The sequence below is a fragment of the Antrostomus carolinensis genome, unplaced genomic scaffold, assembly GCF_000700745.2.
Source record: "Antrostomus carolinensis isolate BGI_N321 unplaced genomic scaffold, ASM70074v2 scaffold6158, whole genome shotgun sequence".
NCBI lineage: Eukaryota > Metazoa > Chordata > Aves > Caprimulgiformes > Caprimulgidae > Antrostomus > Antrostomus carolinensis.
In genome coordinates this window covers 103,908-123,130 of record NW_010334934.1, presented here as the reverse complement: position 1 = coordinate 123,130, position 19,223 = coordinate 103,908, and the positions used below count along the sequence as shown (strand labels likewise).

At 39.9% G+C, this 19,223-nt stretch overlaps 2 protein-coding genes across 4 annotated transcripts in view; one reads left to right on the top strand and one right to left on the bottom strand.

Annotated features, from left to right (window-relative positions):
• Positions 1 to 318: 318 nt before the first annotated feature.
• Positions 319 to 4,985, top strand: BTD (biotinidase). Its single transcript, XM_010174347.1, has 3 exons — positions 319 to 549; positions 2,113 to 2,262; positions 3,672 to 4,985. The coding sequence occupies exons 1-3, from the start codon at positions 319 to 321 to the stop codon at positions 4,854 to 4,856; spliced, it is 1,566 nt and encodes a 521-aa protein (XP_010172649.1). The 3' UTR covers positions 4,857 to 4,985.
• Positions 4,986 to 13,819: 8,834 nt separating this feature from the next.
• ANKRD28 (ankyrin repeat domain 28) overlaps positions 13,820 to 19,223 on the bottom strand; it is a 76,611-nt gene continuing 71,207 nt past the window's right edge. For all 3 annotated transcript variants that reach the window (XM_010174345.2, XM_010174346.2, XM_029086580.1), the window contains one exon: positions 13,820 to 15,173. In XM_010174345.2, coding sequence (XP_010172647.1) covers positions 14,887 to 15,173 — 287 coding nt within the window. In that variant the 3' untranslated portion in view covers positions 13,820 to 14,886. The remainder of the gene's footprint in view (positions 15,174 to 19,223) is intronic.

Here is a 19,223-nt window from a genome sequence, read left to right as displayed (position 1 = left end):
AATGATGTTTTGATATGTGGTGCAATAATCTATAAGTGAATGCTAAAGTTAATTGTAGAGGGAGACCAAGCAAGGAGATTGGTAGAACTATGTATGAAGCAAAAATGCTTTTAAACAGGACTCAGTTATTTAAAGTACCAACACAGATAGATTTAAGGTTTAGAAACAATATGCACGTGGTTGTTCAGGAATTTAAAAACATCACGCTCAGTTCAAACACTGTTAATAAGTCTCAGTTACAGTCCATATTTAATCGTAAATTTAAATTCCTGGCATTATTTGCTGCTCAAGCTCCACCTGTTTTTTTTCTCTAGATACATGGCATGCACCATGGTGGCTCTGTGCTGGAAGCTGTCTCTCTGCTTTCTTTGCTATCGAGTTGTCTCAGGAAGAGTGAAGAGGGAGGGGCATTATGTTGCTGCCGTGTACGAACACGAGTCCATACTGAGTCCGAACCCGACAGCCCTGGTTGATCGACAGACTGCGCTGGAGCTCATGGGCAGAAACCTAGAGATCTATGAGCAGCAAGTCGTGGCTGCTGCCAGACAGGTATGCTGCAGCTTAGGAGCAGTTGCCTGTGTCCTGTGCATATATAGAGTAAGTGCTCTTTGAGGATAACGTTTCACGTTTGTGTTCCCAGGCAACTACAGCCATATTTATATACATAACTATGGTCTGGTTTTTCAGACATCCTGACCTGCCAGCAGCTCTTTAAAAAAATCAGGCCAATTAGCAGCTCGCCTGACTTGAGTTATTCCAAGCTTGGAAAAACACGCCTATAGTTATTTAGGATGGGGAAATTAATTTTCTATTTTAGTCTGAGTATCTAGCTCCTTTCTGTTTTCTTAAATGGAATGTTTTTATTGAAAGATTGTCTTACAGCCTGTCAGACAGGCAGCTGTCTTTAGGTTTGATTTTATCCCAGTGCTCTCATGGAAATTCATGAATGTTTCTAAAAACTAAAGAAGTTAAATGCTTTGGAAATGAATGTTCCACCATTAACAACTTTGTAGAAGTAAAGTTTTCCATTCCTTTCTCCTATTCTCCACAGAATGGTTCTCAGTCTAAATAGAAGAGAGAGACTGGTATTTCTGGCTGTTCTTATGCACAACCTCCTTTAAAAGCCAAAGCTGATTCTCTTCAGGGGAAGCAGGCATTACTGTCCCTACACAGGGAAGTATTGACTTGCAAGTTTCACAAATCTATTGTTTGGGAACAGAAGAGTTAAAATTTTTATATAAATTGAGAAAATAGTGGTTTGGGGTTTGTTTTGTTTTTTTTTTTTTTTGAGAATGATGTCTGGGTATCACAGTCCAGAAACATAATAGCTATTTTTATGCAGTACTGTATCCAACACACATAAATTATCCCAAAGCCACAGCACAGATAACACATTTGAACTGACTTTTGAACAGTCACTTGAATTTGACTGATGCTGTGTCTGATTTAAGAAGAATCCACTACATGTTTAGGAACATATCTCCCTGAACTTCAGGTGCAGCCAGGCTTGGTCTGGCTACATTTCTGCCACAATCTGCATTGCTTCCACAGTCAAGCTGTTTCTGAAATCAATACTCCCAGTACCCTAACAAGCATATATACCTGATCGTGGCCTGTAGCCTGGACAAAGTGATGCTGCACCTTTGACACAGTTACAGGACCTTTGATACAAGTACAGCATCTTTTACAAAGTTCATCTGCAAATAGCATAATTCTGAAAAACAAGTAAGGCTTTAACAACACCATCTTTAATCTGAATAATGTCATTCTCATGGTGCATGTGAATGGAGAATACTTTTGGTAAGAATTTGGATGAAGTCTGCCTTTATTTGCATGCCCTTTTGACATTTTTGACATTATTTTTAATGTCAAATAGGTTATTTTTCAAGGTAAAGGTTTGCATCAGGTTAAATAAGCTTTTTTTTTATACACATAGTTACACCCACTATGAAGTCAAAGAAAATATATTTTCAAACTACATTGTGGTCAAAACATACTTGGGTTATCCTTAGCTTCTCTGGCTCTTTTTACCCACAAGATTCCCCGTTCTTTCCTTCCATATCTAGGTTGCTTTTGCTTTGCCTACAAAACATGTCTTTGTTTTACATACAGGGAGCACAGATCATTGTTTTTCCCGAAGATGGAATCCATGGCTTCAACTTCACCAGAAGCTCCATTTATCCTTACTTGGATTTTGTTCTGCACTCACACTCTGTGAAGTGGAATCCATGCAGAGAGCCGTATTTGTTCAATGACACAGAGGTAAATGTCGGAGTGATTTCTGCAGAGTTAGAATAACTCAATGCTAGGTTTGTGCTCCAAGTGGGAAACTGGCTCTTGTAGTTTTGCTTAGGGAAGTAAGCAAGAAGTGTAACAACTTATAGTACCAGATTCTGTTTTCATGAACTCTCAGTTTATGCTGGTTTCATGCTTAGCAGAGGAGCATTTTAGATACCTAAGTGCAAGGAGATTAGCTTGTTCATGATCCATTTGGATTTGCCATCTCCCCCTCCCCAACCTATGAAACGGTAATCACTCTCTAATAGGGTACATTGTTAGTAGTGTTATTTTGAACATTGTTTTATTTAAAACAACATAGCAGTATCTTCACTTTTGATGCATTCTTGTTACTCAGTTTTAAGGACATCAGAACTTTCTGACTGATTGTATCTAAAATGATTAGCACAATAGGACTCGACCTGTTATAATGTAATAGATGTCACCAGACCAAGTGTGATAACAGATGTGACCTGTAAGTTACAAAAATAGTATTTTCATCGACTGTTCTGAGCCCAAAGTGAAAATAGCCATGCTTAGTAATACGGACTATTTATTCTTATTAAGGTTACAGTAGTCAGTATAATGAAAGTGAGTAATCATGCGTGTGCCTACTAAGCAGAATTTGTGTGCAAACATGAGTCACAGTTGTGCACGGTGACCTACTTTGGTCTATGGATCTTTACTACCAATGGTCATGCACAAGCAGGAACTCGGTTTGTCACTCAGATCCTGTCTGGAGAGCGCCGTCCTGGCAGTCTTTGGTACGGCTCTCTATGGCGTGGAAGAAACATCCCAGTAATGCCGTAATCTGTAACTTTCTGTATTCATTTTCTACAACTATGCAAAGTCTGTCTGTTTATATCTCTGCTTCTTTTAAGTTGTAGCTAGTAATCACTTTTTAAAAAATGTAGACTGAAAATATCTAGTTGCAGGAACAAGCCATTGCAGGTGCAAATGATCATTTTTAGACATTTGCTGCACTAAAGGCATGCACAGATCAGCTATGCTGCCTTGTCAAAGCTTTCAGTTGACCTATGGTGTTTTAAAGCCACTGGTGCTCCTGCAACAGTCAGAAGTTTCTGAAAATTATTGCCCTTGAAATACATTTATTTATTTATTGACTTACTTCTCAGGAAATAAAACCAGATAATTTTTTTCAATGTTATTTTGAAATTAATATCTGAAATACTTTTCATTTTAGAAAGCTACTGGTTCCACTAGCTTTCATCACAAAATCATCAGTACTTTTAAATTTTACAGATACAGTCAAATGTGTTCAATTTCCAGTTGAAAATAATACTTTGAAAAGGATTAAACAAGTCATAGCTGCTTAAGCAAAACTTACCCCTCCATATTCTGGAGTGGTTACATTTTTCTGTACTGTACTCCAGGTTCTTCAGCGTCTGAGCTGCATGGCACTGAAGAACAAAATATTCCTTGTGGCAAACTTGGGAACTAAGCAGCCCTGTGAGCACGCTGATCCTCGCTGTCCACCTGATGGAAGATACCAGTTCAACACCAACGTGGCATTCGGTGATGACGGCATGCTGGTAGCAACGTATCGCAAACACAACCTCTATTTTGAATACGCTTTTGATACCCCTCCAGAGCCTGACTACAAACTCTTTGATACGCCTTTTGCTGGCAAGTTTGGTATGTTCACTTGCTTCGATATCCTCTTCTTTGAGCCTGCAGTGAATCTCATCAGAAAATACAATTTGAAACAAGTTGTATATCCAACTGCCTGGATGAACCAGCTCCCGCTCCTGTCTGCTGTAGAATTTCAACAAGCTTTTGCCACAGCTTTCAATGTCAATATTTTAGCAGCTAATATCCACCACCCTTCCTTGGGCATGACAGGGAGTGGCATATACACTCCAGTCAAATCATTCATCTACCACAACATGGAAAGTTATGGTGGCAAGCTCATAGTAGCAGAAATTCCTGTGATTACCCCAGATTACAAAACCAGTTTGGAGGGCAATGAAAGATTTAGAGAGAACTCACATCACTCATGCAAGACTTTTAAAAGTGCCTCAGTGAACGATCAGGTTTGTTTTAAGGAGGGACAAGAGACACCTGGCAGAGGATCAGAAAAAGGAAATGAACAGTTACCTCCCCTGTTTTATGCAGAAATGATGTATGACAACTTTACTTTTGTTCCTGTATGGGGGGAAGAAGGAGAGCTCCAGGTCTGTGCCAATACCCTTTGTTGTTACTTGAATTATCAGAGAGCGGAGCTGACCAATGAATTCTACGCTCTGGGAGTTTTTGATGGGCTCCATACAGTCCATGGCACATACTATGTCCAGGCCTGTGCGTTAGTGAAGTGTGGTGGTCTCAGCTTTAGCACTTGTGGAGAGGAGGTTACAGATGCCACTGCTGTGATAGATTTCCAGCTATGGGGAAATATGAGTACTCCTTACATCTTTCCTTTACTCCTGACATCTGGTATTACCTTGGACTTTGCTGATCACATGGGCTGGAAAAATAACCACTATTTCATAAGCAAAAATAGAACATCATCTGGCCTACTGACAGCTGCTCTATACGGACGATGGTATGAAAAGGACTAGCACAGATATTTGGCTGAATCACAAAACAGCTGCCCGTATGTTCAGACCATATATCTTAACATAAGTTGTTGAACACCTGCACTTCCTAGAGCTTCAGGTATGTTTGTGACAGGAGTGACTGATGAGATTCCACATCTGAAATGGTAAGCGAAGCACTTAACCTAAGAGGCTGTAAGACAGTCTGTACCTTGGTAGCTTATGTCCTACCAGAAGTAAAAGAACTTCATTGCAGAGATAAAGGTTTGTTGTAACATGTTTAAATGTTTTATAGAGGGAAAATAATATTTCTCATTTCAACCAAATTTGTTCCTTTTAATTTAATCCTTTCGTTTTCTGGGGTCCTGGCTCGGAGTATGGAAATGGCTGGAATGGAAAACCATTGCAAAAGGAAGAAAAATAGGAAAGGGAATGAAGACACAAATACCACGCATGACATGCATGAAAATATACATGTATACATACATAGAGCTTGTATATGGTGAGGTTCCAATTTCTGGTTAGGGTGCCATGATTTGGTTTTTTCCTTAGAGTCAAAACCCCCAGCTGAAATCGTTACCATGCACTGGCCACTCGGTTGTCTGCAGTCCCGTTGGAAATCCCAGCGAGTTTTCTCATATGCTTTTAACAGTAACTGAGTGCGAACATCTATGGAACAGCTAGTCTGGGGAAGAAGATACCAAAGGACTGTGAAAAACTAGACTGCACTGAGACACAATTTCCAGCTTACTGTGCAAGGAATTGTGGTTAAAGAAAACATCAGCAATGAATATCAACAACTATGTTACTTTTCCTGTTTAAAAGAGAGGTCATTTCAAGAGTGTTTTGACTTTAAGAAATCTTACACATGGTTCATAAGTTCATTCAAGGAGAGCTATGAAAAGCACATAATGATTGTGGGACAGCAAGGTTTTTACATAAATACTTCGTGTGCCAGATGGCAGGTTCCTGCTGGTAAATGAGTAAAACACACCGTTCTTTCCAGAGCAGTAACTAGATTAAGTGCTATAAATATTGTACTGCAGTGATGAACTGCTCTGCTGCAGTGAAGAAGTTGGGAAGAGAATATTCAAAGGACATTAATTTGGGGTTAAATTCAGAGAAGAGAATTTATTCTGAAGTGTTACAATTTTGTGTGGTCTTACTGGCTGTTGTAACTTCAACTGCGTAACAGCCATTGAGTAACAGAGTCCTTGTGTTCCAGTCTGGTAGTTGCATTCCCATGGCTGAGGGGAGCAGCGAGGAGCAGAGTGGGAGCAGAGTGCCCACAGGAGAGCAGCGAGGAGCAGAGTGGGAGCAGAGTGCCCACAGGAGAGCAGCGAGGAGCAGAGTGCTCACAGGAGAGCAGCGAGGAGCAGAGTGGGAGCAGCGAGGAGCAGAGTGCGCACAGGGGAGCAGCGAGGAGCAGAGTGGGAGCAGCGAGGAGCAGAGTGGGAGCAGCGAGGAGCAGAGTGCGCACAGGGGAGCAGCGAGGAGCAGAGTGGGAGCAGCGAGGAGCAGAGTGCGCACAGGGGAGCCGCAAGTCTCCGTTTCTGGTGGTCTGACTCAGTTCCGAGATGCGTTCAAACTCAAACCACTATGGCAGCTACAAGTCTGTGTACTGAAAGGTGCTCAGTGAGCTCCTGCTTTGAACTCACTTTGTGCTTTCAGAAAGCAAAACAACACAAAATAAGTATATAACTATTTAAGCTCTTGGCTTCTATCAAACCTTTCTTCCCCAAGCTACATTACTGTGCACCAGGACCCAGTCACACTCAGCTTTCATACAGCAACACAACAGGTTTGTTTATTCTGCAGCACATACTGGGCAGAAATACGGAAAGGGGAATGTCTATATCTTATTAAACATAAATTTGCTGATGTAAAAGGAGGCCATCCCACTGCAGGGTTATTAAAAATCATTAATTCTTTGACACCCATAGCTGTGTTCTTGCTGAATGCTGCACAAAATCCAGAACAGGGATTTTTCACATGTTCCACAGAGCTGTTCTAACTCTGAGTATGTCAAAACTATTAGAAAACAAGACATTCTGGCCTTACTGTTTGCATGGAGCACATTGCTCTGTCTCCTCCCTGGAAGAGCAGGCCTAAGGATTAGAGCGTGTTCTCATACCTTGTTCCCTTCACCCAAAATAGCAGCAGTTGGCAAAGAAACACTGGAAAAGTGGAACAGAGAGTACTAGACATGATGGAGACTTACCAGTAAGTTACTTCCCACCATCCTGATCTTGGAGAAACAGAAGTATCCATTCTGAAGTGGGGTGACCAGGCAGTAACCTACGACACTCACCACCACCAGTGGGTGGGTTTGGAGGCCTGGGCTGGAACAGCAATTTCAGCATCGTCCGACTGAATGCACCACTGCTCCCAAACACCCTGCTGGTCGCTGTTCGTGTGAGCCAAGCCACGTACCATTTGCTCAGGAGGTGTGAGAAGTTTTCAGCAAGGCTGATGTTGACACAGGCAGACTCGTAACATACTGTAATGCAGCCCATCATCTGGGGATGATATAAACAGTTGATTAATTGTATAAACAGTTCTATTAAAGCTTCCTGAACCACTTCTATCTGTGAGTGCAACCAAAACCAAACCAGAACACAAGGATCTTTTGACATCTGGGAAGTATAGTGTAAGTCTAGAACAGCTTTACATCACTTCATCTGTCGACTTACATGAAATCAGGATTTGGGAATTTGTACCGATACCAAAGGAACTTCCTGTCTGAGACAGGCAGCGAGTGGTGATGTCTTTGAAGGGCCTTGACACTGCCCCCAGGAAGGGGAGACAACCACAGAAACTGTCTGTCCAGGCAGGGTAACAGCACGTGGGTCAGAGGTGTTGGGGATTTCTTCATAAGGGCTCTGCTGCTTCAGGATTCATGTGACCGGTTTCCCAGGTGGATGTGGGGATACTCTGATTACAGTGAAAGAAACGATGAGAAAAGCACACCAAGGGATCACTTGGCAAACAGGATGTTGGAGTTAAGTTACTGAGAGGCATGTGGACAGGCTGAGGAACAGACTGGGACAATCTCTTCAGAACAAAGATCTTCACAGTGCACAAGTGGGCATAGGCTCCTTTAGGCAGATCTCTGCAGGTGAAATGAGCTGGACAGAAATGACTGAGCTTCAAGAGCCTCCTGCAATCAACACAGAAGGAAGCCATCATCACGAGGCACAGCATGGTCTTGCCCAGGCTGTGTGACCTGTCTTGCAGCATCAGGTTTTTAACAAACACCCCAGCGTAACAGAAAACCCAAGAAGAACAACACAAAAAACTGACTGTCCTCTTTGGCTGCTTCAGACACACTGTCTGAAGGGAATAAAAAAGAAATCACATTTTCAGAACTGTTCCAGAGAGAGCACCTGAACAACACCTAAACAACACTACTGACACACGGGCAGCTTCAGTGGCTAGAAAGAACCATCCCCTCCTCATCCATTTATATAGGTTAAAAAAAAAGTGACAAATGCTGTTTCTGAAAACCCCAAATAAATCACAGATTGAACCACAAGTTATCACTCAATTCAATTCTTACTGGTCAGTGGCAATGGAAGTACTTCAGAGATTCGCTGTGCTCTCCTTCCTCCCTCCACTGGGAGAGGCAGCACAGTGGAACCCGCAGCAGATCAAACAAACTCTTGGTAGATGAGATTAGATAGGCTGAATTCAGTAAGATGTTAATAGACTCCTAGAAAGATTTTTAAGATTAAAAAAAAAATATGCAGACAGCTTGAATAACTAAGTTTGGCCAGGGATAGGAAATAAATGATGGGATAGGGTGTGAATCCTTAGATTTGGCTTTAAAACTGTTTAAAATATCGAATATATTCTTTTAACGTAAAAAAATAAATAAATTGAGAGTTCCACGTCTTAAGCTTTGTGAACTAAGTCAGCTCCCAGCTACAATGAGAAAAGAACCACCTGCATGTCTGTCACTTGACAAGACTTGGAAGCAGGGGCTTGTTTTCTTCCATTGTGAAGCTGAATAGCAAAATTTCAGGTTGCTTCTATTGCAATTTTAATGGAAAAAGACAATGTAAGGTGTTTTTCTCCTCTCTAAAAATTTAGTGATACTAACAATATTAAGACATCTTGAAAGGCTCTTTAGGTTCCGTATTATTCAACTATGTTTAAAGCTACAAGGTGAAATACTGCAAGATTCCTTTCCCAGCCTTGGCTTGAAAATTGTTAAAACGTAGTATGGAAAGGAGGTTTATCCTAATTTGAAATAACACACAGCGCCAGGGAAGCAAGGATCATTTACATGCTGCTTTATTTGAAGATAACAGGGCTGAGGAGACTGGGATATTGGGTTGGAAAGAGCTGCAAGAAATCTTCAAGTCCCACAAGTAGGGATATTTGTCTTCTTTCCTTGTCAGGAACATTCAGTTGCGAGATGAGTTGTAGAGACAAAGCACACAGCTTGAATATTTTCATCACATCTGTAACTACTTTTCCCCCAGGGAAAGGAAACCAAAACCCTCTCATGATTTTCCTGGGCTCTGGATGACTGAACAGCTGGAAGGCTCCTTCCGAGGCTGCCGTTTCACCCTTTTTCTCTTGGCAGATATGTGAGGATACACGAGTCAGACTAGAGGCCTGGGTGACATTTACCACATCCAGCCAGGTGTCTGCTTCTCCTGTTAAGCAATAAAAAGAAGGGATTTTTGTGATAAGGCTTTTGTGATCATTACACATATAACAACAGGATATTTTCTTAGGAATGACCAGTTGTTTTGCCATTTCAAGTTAATGCACAGTGGCTCCTTTGCACTTACTCTTCAAAACACATGGATATCATAGTGAGGACTCCAGAAAAATAAAAAAGCCAGTGCTTTCAGCTTATCAGAGAGGCCTATGGTATATCTCTTAAAGTCTAACATCTCAGGTGTCAGTCTGTAAAGGAGACCCATATTTTATAAATTACTATCTTGTCCAATTTGGAGTCACAGCCAGATTTATTAAAAAAGGGTTTCAATCCTAACCTGAAAGAATTCTTCTCCAACTGTCCCACCAGCGTCTGCAGCATATACAATGATTATAAGGAAGTCACTGCAAATCATTGAGATTACTACAAGAGGCAATAATTACCAGCCAATCTCGGATTTAAGGATTTATATGAATTTCCTGGACCAACTTCAAAAATGTAAATACTCAATTTCTCCTGATATTAACATGGACTTTGCAGAGTTTAAATCCAGACCCACGGAAGTGGTGTAAAAAGTTTAAACTACTTATTAAGAGATTATAAAGGCCCTTCTCTCCAAGGTTATTAGTCTGATCCAACCAGGACTGGATTATCAAGAATTACTGTTACCAGGAATCAATGCTTTTTACCCAAAAGCATGATGGCATTTCTTTTGGGAAGTGGATATGTATCCTCAGCAGAGCCACAGAGCAGGCAAAGCAGCGGGAAGCGAGGAGGGTGGTCCTGCTGCTCCTGCAGCTGCCAGTGGGGAAGTCCACGGAGCTCCTGCCCTGTGGTACATGGAGCCAGAGTGCACATTCTCCAGAACTGCCGTTTCCACAAACACTTATCCATTTTATTTAGGTTTCAGTTTTTAAGATGTGAACCTCACTGATCCAAACATGGAATTAAGCGGTATGAGCTCCTTGGACACATCTAGCACTGTTAAAAATGTTCCCTGATTATGCAAATGAAAAAACTTCTCACAAGTACACACTAGACAAGTCTTTTGTATTCACTGTTGCTTATAATCTTTCTACAGGCTTATCCTCTCACCCAGTTATTGCACAATTAACAGAAAGGTCACCACAAACATTTTTTTCCCCTCCAATAAAGGAGGTGAGCTACCAGAACAACATGTGTTGTCTCAAACCAACTGGATTTAATGAAATGTCTCTCTCTCTCTTTTTTTTTTTTTTTTTTTTTTTTTGTAAACTAGAATATAAATAGAGTATGTTATTCTGAATTACTACAATAGTTGTTGCCTTTAAATGGACGTAATCTCTGGGCAAGACAGAAAGGCTAACTCCTCTCAAAACCAGAATTATTGGGTTGAAGAATCTGTAAAAGTTATTGCAGGCTCCTTTTTAGTGATCTTCCATACAGTTTGGGTAACAGCTTTGGGATCTTTAGTGCCTTTTGTGTAGATGTCAGAAGGAGCACAACTTGGAAGTAAGTTATTTTTAAATATTAACTTTTTTTTAACCAAACATTTATTAATTCTTTAGCCTGGCAGAAAAGTCAGAATTTTAAAACAGAAAATATACAACCAGAAAAAAGCCCTCACCACAACCAAGATCCAAGTTTTAAAAGTACGTATTTCTAGCTCAGATTGCTCCAGATATATTTCTATAATTACTTTGGAGATATCTAGGGGTGGGGAAGCAATAAAGAGTAATAGGAGGAAATACAGAGCAGGAGACACAGAGAGTCAAGATTTTGTAAGAGCTTATAAAAAAAATCTTTTTGATTACAGTGAGGTCACTCGGGGCGGGAGAGGGGAAGACAGATTGATTCTTCATTTTAACGTGGAGCATTTATGCAGCCACACTGCTCTCTGGAAGTGACAGCTCTCTGGAGGTTAATACTAACGTGGCATTTGTCCTGAGAACTGAAAAACCCATTAAACACCCCAGAAGTCAGAGCACACAGAAGGCTGAGCAGAGCTGGTTGTTCTCATTCCTGAGGTCCATTTGATTGGTTTTGGGGTTTTTTTTCCAGGATAAAAAGGGTTTTTTTTATTCTAATATACTGCATCACTGGTCTGGCCAAGGCTCACTGCTCTCTCTTGGTGAAAATCCAAGAGATTGTCTGGACTGAAGGTTGTAACAATAACCGTGCCCTATTCATCTGTACAAAAAGAGGAGGATTTATTTTAGAAAGCTGGAGGTTCCAATATAATTTTCTGGAAATGAACAGACCTCCACTGAGGTATGAACACCTTTTTTTTTTTTTTTTTTTTAAAGAAAAACAACAAACCCCAAACCAACAACAAACAAAATTCCCCTACCAGCTACAGAGAGCATTACTTGTTTTACAGAAACAAGGAACCTTCTGTTCCTTGACCTCTCATTAAGAAGGTGGCCTCTGACCACAGTACCACGTTCTTTAAACAAATCACGTTCCATTTTTGGAGTAAGACCATATTCTAATAATAGTCCCAATTATCACTTACAAGGCACAATTACTGTCCTACCCATATTGCCAGGTAGTAATGGAGTTTTTTGGGGTTTTGGCTTTTTTAAAACAGGAACAACCAAATGCATGCAAATTGCAATCTACAGGCTCACTGAATAAATTCTAATGATGAGATACACAAATCATTTAACGCTGAATTCCTAAATGGAATTAACAAGTTGTAATAAGAAAGGATGTCTTTAGCTCTAAAAAGTTCACAAAACTTAACTTTAAAAAAATGCAATTTAATGCAGCAAAAGTTTTCTTCCTCAAGAGTTGAGCAGCAGTGAAATGAGAGGCACGATTTCTGATTGATGTAAGAAAACCAAGGTGTTCAACAGCACTGTCTTCTGCATTTGCCTTGTATTCCATATTAAATCTTTAGCTTTTAAACCATCACCTTTTGTTTTTTTTTCCTCCTCCATCACCCAGGGACACAGCGGACACGGACAGTTCTCAGTCTCTACAGCCCTGCTCATTTTTCCAAGATAGGAGTGTCTCCTCCTTTAAACTGCCCTATGGCTACAGACACCATGAGCTGAGGTAACAGGTCTTCTTGAAGTCAAACAGAAGCCAGCACAGATAATAAAAGCCTATTAATAGAATCTTCTCACAGTTCCTTTGAAGCAACAAAAACCGGACAGTTTCATTAACATTAACCCAATCAAATAACGGGCATGTCACTTGGCATTCTGATTCAGATCTTCCATGAGCATGAGGACAAATGGGTCTGTGCTGCTTCAGCCTTTGTATTTAAATAGATGCAGTGAATCTCAAGAGAGGCCAACATGGATCTCCTGAGCGCTGCCTGCACGCTCAGCTGAGGCACGCACATGACGCCCACACAGCCCCAGACTTTGAAAGATTCAGAGGGAGGAAAATACAGAAATCACGATCTCCCTGAAATAATCCAGTTCTGCTGACAAACGAACACATTGCATAGATAAACAACGCACACAGGCACGACTGGTTAAGGAAGTAATACCTGACAGGAAGCCTGAAGGAGTAACGCAGTAATTTAACATTCAAAATTACTTGAAATTTCCATAGCACACCTTCACTTTGTGAAATAGATTTTATAAATCCTAACAGTTCAACAAGAGACTGTCATTAATGCTTAGTAGATACAAATAAATTATTAATTAGTAGAACTCACATTCGGGTTTTATTATGCTCCATAAAATATACAGGAATCTTGAAGTACTGAAAGAGTGCAGGTAAATACAGTATTCAAGCAGTCACTATTTCTATGTACATGCTCATTAATTCCTCAAAAAACTCACAAAATTATCAAATAGATCAAAATATTGTCCCGTGTTTCCACCTATGTTCAGAAAACCAGCTGATAATTTACAGTATAATAGAGATTTCCAGTTTCACAATACAAAGAGGATAAAAAGGAAATTGGAATCAGTTTGTAGTAATTTATTTGTACTTTACCAGGACATGCAAGGATTCCTTGCATGTACATGAACAAATTCACTTGAAAAGTAACAGTTATAGTTAAAGCAGAGCCAAATAAAGTAAATATTCATATTTAACAGACAAAACTTCAGCTTACTTATGTCAGTTTTCATTCTTCAGGCAATTAAAAAAAACCACAGTAGTCTGTTATAAATTAAAAAAAAATAAATTGGGCAAGTCTGAACTACATTACAGGGACCTGTTTCTGCTGTTTATTTTCTAAATGGAGCACAACAAAGATACACAGCTCTTCCCACAGACCAGACACTGTACTTTTTTTTTTTTCCTAATAGGGAAATATACTTTTAAATTCACCTCCCCCCGCCCTTGTAACTCTAGGGTTAAAAAAAAAAAGTGATAGAGATATGCAATTTAATCTTACATACAAATTTATGATGTAAGGAAGTGGACAAATTATCAAAAAGAACTCTCAGTCACAAAAGGGTTATAAAGACATTTCAATTTTTTATGCAGTTTCATAATTTCCAAGTTACTAATGTATTTTTAAATTAAAAAGAAAAAAAAACTCAATCCAAACCCCGAGTTAAAAAAACCTAAAACTGTGCAACAATTACTGCTTCCCTCCCACATCTCCCACCCCTTCCCTTGTTTATTACACTGTACATTTTTCACCCTGACTTCACCTTGTTAGCTGGTTTAATTTTAGTACTATAAAAGTATGACAAGTTCATTTTAATTTCTCCTAAAAGAAAAAGAAAACAAAACTTAAAAGTACATCTGCTTTCTTTCATGGTACATTTAATAGTGTCGGAAGGCTTTCAGATGATTGGAAAAAATAATAATAATTAAAAAAATCAACATTTAAAACCAAATCTAAGCTTCTTTTCCAGAAGTAATTAAGTTTGGTTAAAACAACTTCTCAAATAACTATTCCAGTTTTCACAAAAAGGTATTTAATTAAAAAAATCTTTAAGTTATTTGGTCCTTTGGCAATTTGCAGCACAAACAATGCCTCCTGTACCAAACTCATTTATTGCCTTCAAAATGTTTTTAGTTTTATTGATAATATTTAAATCTAGCATCCTTTGTCTTGTACGATAGCGTTGTTCATTTACATCAAGTAGGGTGCCCAGTCTGCAGAAATTACTCCCGGCACCGGACACAGAATGGTAGAATACAGGTAAATAAAACAGTTTTGACATTTTTTTTTTTTTTTTTTTTTTTTGCCATTGATTCCAAGGACATATTCAAGAATTTATGCTTCTTCTGTAAAATATGCTCTTAAAAATCCTCCTAGAGTCTCACAGATGGTTTTTTATATGCAAACACAATAAAAAACATCTTCTCAAAGGTCTGTTCTCTTTTTGCACTCAAACATTGATAGGTTTTTTTTTTTTTCAAAAGCAAAAGTCTGACCTTCCAGCGTGACAGTTCACTTTCCAGACCCACAAAACGGAGCTTCTAGTAGGTCTCAGAATCTGAGTCATTGAGTTCATCTTCTTCTGTATAAGGGTAGCCATCTTCCCTGCCAATGTTGTTGAAAGTACAGTAAGAGCTATGGTCACTCCTCATGATTGGCAAGGAATCGAAGGTGACAGTTTTTGAGGTGTTGGTGTAATGATTAATGGCATTGAATGTCAGGGAAGGTAACGTGCTGCTCGATGAAACAGGCATCATTGTGGCCAGAATCAGAGCGAGGCAATCAGCCACATCCTTATTGGGTGCACAGGCCAACGCTGGTGTGTAACCTGGAAAGTCAAGAAAAAAAAAAAACAAACCAAAACCTTCATTTAAAATAAAGAAAATGTGACCATTTTTCCAAGATCATGTCATCTTTCAGCTGCAAAAATATTTTATATTGCTTAGTTCTGCACTGTTAAAAAAAAAAAAGAGAACATGAACTTAAATGATTATCAATTAGTATTTTTTAACTTTCAGTTACAAAAACAACCCGGAAGTGTGTTAGTGGGCTTTGGAACAGAGATGTAATTGTTCTGTTAAGCGCAGTCAGACACTCTAGGCCAGTGAGAAAAGCCTGGATTGCTGGATTTGAAAACTGTGAGGAAGTCGCCTGGCTGAGCAGAGACAAGTAATGGCAGCCAACAGTGATGGGTGACGGGATGGTTCACTAGAGCCACTGCAGAGACTACAGCTCAACATGTTAAATATTTCTTCATCCAGAAGCTTCCATATAGCTGTTCATCACAGTCATTTTAATGGGACTGTCCTATCTCAGTAACAAGCTGGGACTGTTAATTGAATGGGCTAAAGCATCAGGGATAGTTAACTGAAAGGGCAGAGCACACAATTTCAATCAACCTATACTTTATTACAATACACAATAATATAAACTATAAAGCCGATGTCTAACTTCTATTTGAGGGACATCACTTAAGAAATACACAGAAGTTTGAGGAAATGCCAGCTGGATTAGTAGGCCAGGACTTGCAGAGAGAAACTGCACCTCTTGGTTGTCCAACTGGTCCAGCCACACTCCTGCCAGGCAATGCTACTGTGACAACCCTCAAATGCAGGAGGTCTCAGGCTGTGGAATGACATGCCACATAGCTCTGAAATCTCTTCTGGGTAACTGTGACTCTAATAATCCTCCAACATTTCTCCTTTTGCAGCTTCGCCCTTCCCTAGGTACTTTCCTCTACTCATTAAAACACTAAATTCTCCGTGGAGATCCGCGCATTGCTCCTGTCTCAGGCTTTAGGCTTCATCATTCTGCAGGGCACCTGAGGGTAAGTTTTGGCACAGGTCTCGGGGTGTATCTACAACACTGAGGCACTGCAAGTGGCGGTGAGAGCAGCAGCTCTAGAAGCAGGGCAGTCACATAAGTACAACCACAGATAAGAGCTAATTCTGCTGCCAAGACCAAGGTTCCCTCTACCCAGCTCCACACAGAGCGGGTGGCCAGATCACCTCGTAGCACCCTTGCACTGTCTCTCACTGCATGCGACAGATGTGCCCATGACGAGCTCAACAGGAGGACTCACTCACGTTCAGGTACATTTGGGAGTCTGAAGTCCTGCATTACCACCAGTCCATAACTTAAAGGTGTGCAACATCCAGGTAAAAAGCACACAAGTAATTTTAAATACTAGATGGCTTTAAAGCAAACGGCACCATGGATTTCTATCCTGACTTTAGGAAGGCATGGAGAATGAGACAATACCCTTCTACCAGCAAGTGTTTCAACTACTAAGGAATCATCTTTATTGTACAAGTAGATCCAGGTCAGGTTTTAGGAGAGAGCTTGGGAGTGGTTATTGGGTTGTACAATTGCATAAAAGTTTTAAACAAGTAGGCACATAATGGAAAATAACTGTAGCGACAAATTAAGAAAATAGCAAGCAGGGGCAATCTTGCAGTTGAACTATTACTGCTCGGGGCAGGCCCTGTGCTTGATGCTTGAAACAGAGTAAGACAACAGTCCCTGCCCAAAGGAGCATACAAACCAAGGAACCACACGGGAAAGTCAAACACAGAACGCACCAGCTGACCGTGCAATAGGGCCGCACAGAAGCGCAGCGCAGCGGATGGTTTCATGGTTAGTAAGCTCAGAGTTAACCGAGGCAGTCTGCAGAAGAGATGCATTTTGAGAGGGTTCAGAAGCAAGGGCCAGAGCTTGCTACATTTGGATGAAGACAATTTCAGGCACGTAAGGCAGAACAGAAAGTTCAGAATTGATACTCAAATGCACACAATTTAATATCTACAGCTGCTGGAGATCGTATGAAGGTAAGATGACACAAAATAAGTTTATCCAAGCTGGCCATACCCAACACCATTTCTTTCACTAATGTAATTTGATAAAACTTCAAAGAAAAATGAGCAGTCGCTAGCTACTTTTTAGGTTTTTTTGTTGCCCCCCCCCCCCCCCCCCCCTTTTTTTAAAGCCTGCTTCTTCCTAAGATTTTGAATACTTATACTAATGTTCCTTCTAGAACAGTTCATCGTAAAAATATTAAAGGCCAAGATAAAGATGAAACAGATTATTTGCTTCTGTTAAAGGTTTGCTAAAACCAGTGTTTATACTAATATTCAATTGTAGGTCTTAAGCTCTTGGCTTTCATAAGTAGGAATGAAATAACAGTTTTATTCTTGCCTCAGACATAGCAAGATGAAGTAACTGCTTGCACCATGAAAGACTGACATCTGCATCCTCCACCACTTTATTTTTGTCTATACTATTTTAAAAGTTCTAAAAACAAATTATATTTACATGTCCCTTAACTGCCAAGTGATCATTGATATGTCAGTGCAACAATAGGTATAAATGCCTATTGAAATTTTATTTTAAGAACATGTTGGTTAAGGCACCGACTCCACTGAAATACTCTTAACTCAGTTCTGGTATCATATTCCCCATAATCTGTACTTGTGTCTATCTGCACAAGCCTTCACACAGCAACAACTACAACTACTATCTTCATTTGTAGATGGGACAATAGAAGCAGAGTGAGGTGAAGCAGCTTCCTCACACAACAGAAAATGGAGCCTGTGTGATGGACACTGACTTAAGACCAGGGCTCTGCCCGTGCAAACGCAGAGCTGCTCCCTCCCCTGGGGCTTGAAAGTTTCCATGAAGGCGCCTACAGGAAATCAGAGGGTTATTAATGTGGTCACTGCAAAGACAGTTCTCAAGACAAGCTGAATGAAGTCTAACACTTGGGAAAGAGAAGAAAGTTATCTGAGGCATGAGTCATCTCGTAAGCGTTTACAAGAAAAATTCCTTCCAGAAAACTGGAGATCTCCAACAGAAACTAGAATAGGAATTAAAGCAGCCTTGGAAAAGAACTAGACAAAAAATATTTTTTTTTCCTTTTTCTTTTCTAAAAAGCCTGAAAGGCCAATGATCACTGTAATGACTAATCTAGAAAGTAAGAGAAACCTCCGTGCTATGTCAGCCTGCAGAGTTAGAGAATGCCCCCTCTCACTGCTGTGGGGCACATTAATAAGACAAACAGAAGACAGATCATACCAGGAAATGTAGCTAGTCTACTAAGTTAAATAGCAGGGAAAAAACCCAAAACAAACAAGCAAACAAAGTGAAAAGTTGGTTGAGTGACCAAAAATAAAACTTCAGATGGTGCAAAATGAAAGAAAAAGCCAGCACTTGATTTTAAGACAAAGTTGCATAAATAATGTCATATTCAACAGAATTTTTGTAGATGCGGGTGACAGCAAAGTTTCACCACGACAAGTGTGGAAAACAGGCGAAAAGAACTAAAAGATTTGAGTGAGAACTGATACAGAACTGAAAATGAACCCTCAACATAGTTAATTTGCAGTTTCCGTTGCAATTAACCTTTTAAGGACCAAGAAGATAACATTTTTTCCAAAGACATTAGTTCTCAAACATCTCAAAAAGTGATCTCACCACGTGAAAAGATGCTCCATAACAAAAGCAGTACAACTTCAAATCTACAGTTTTAAAGTATCTTACACATTATTTATAAACTGAAATGCAGATAATTGGAGTGATGTTGTTTTTTCCAAAGCTCATGTTTTTTCATTACTGTTCTGTAGCCCAAATATAGCAGCAGGGGACTATTAAGCAGTTTGATACAGATACAGATACAAACAGAGACTGCTTGCAAAAAAAGTCCATGCAGCCTTTACACAAAGGGACAACTTCAAAGACAAAAAGTGGATCACCACTCCAAACCAGCTGAAGTTCTGCTGGTTACATGTTCCATACACCAACACACGCTTCCACGTAAAACACTAACTAAAACTTTACCCCCAATTTCATGTAATTCTACCTGAAATGCCAAGCTGCCCTGGCA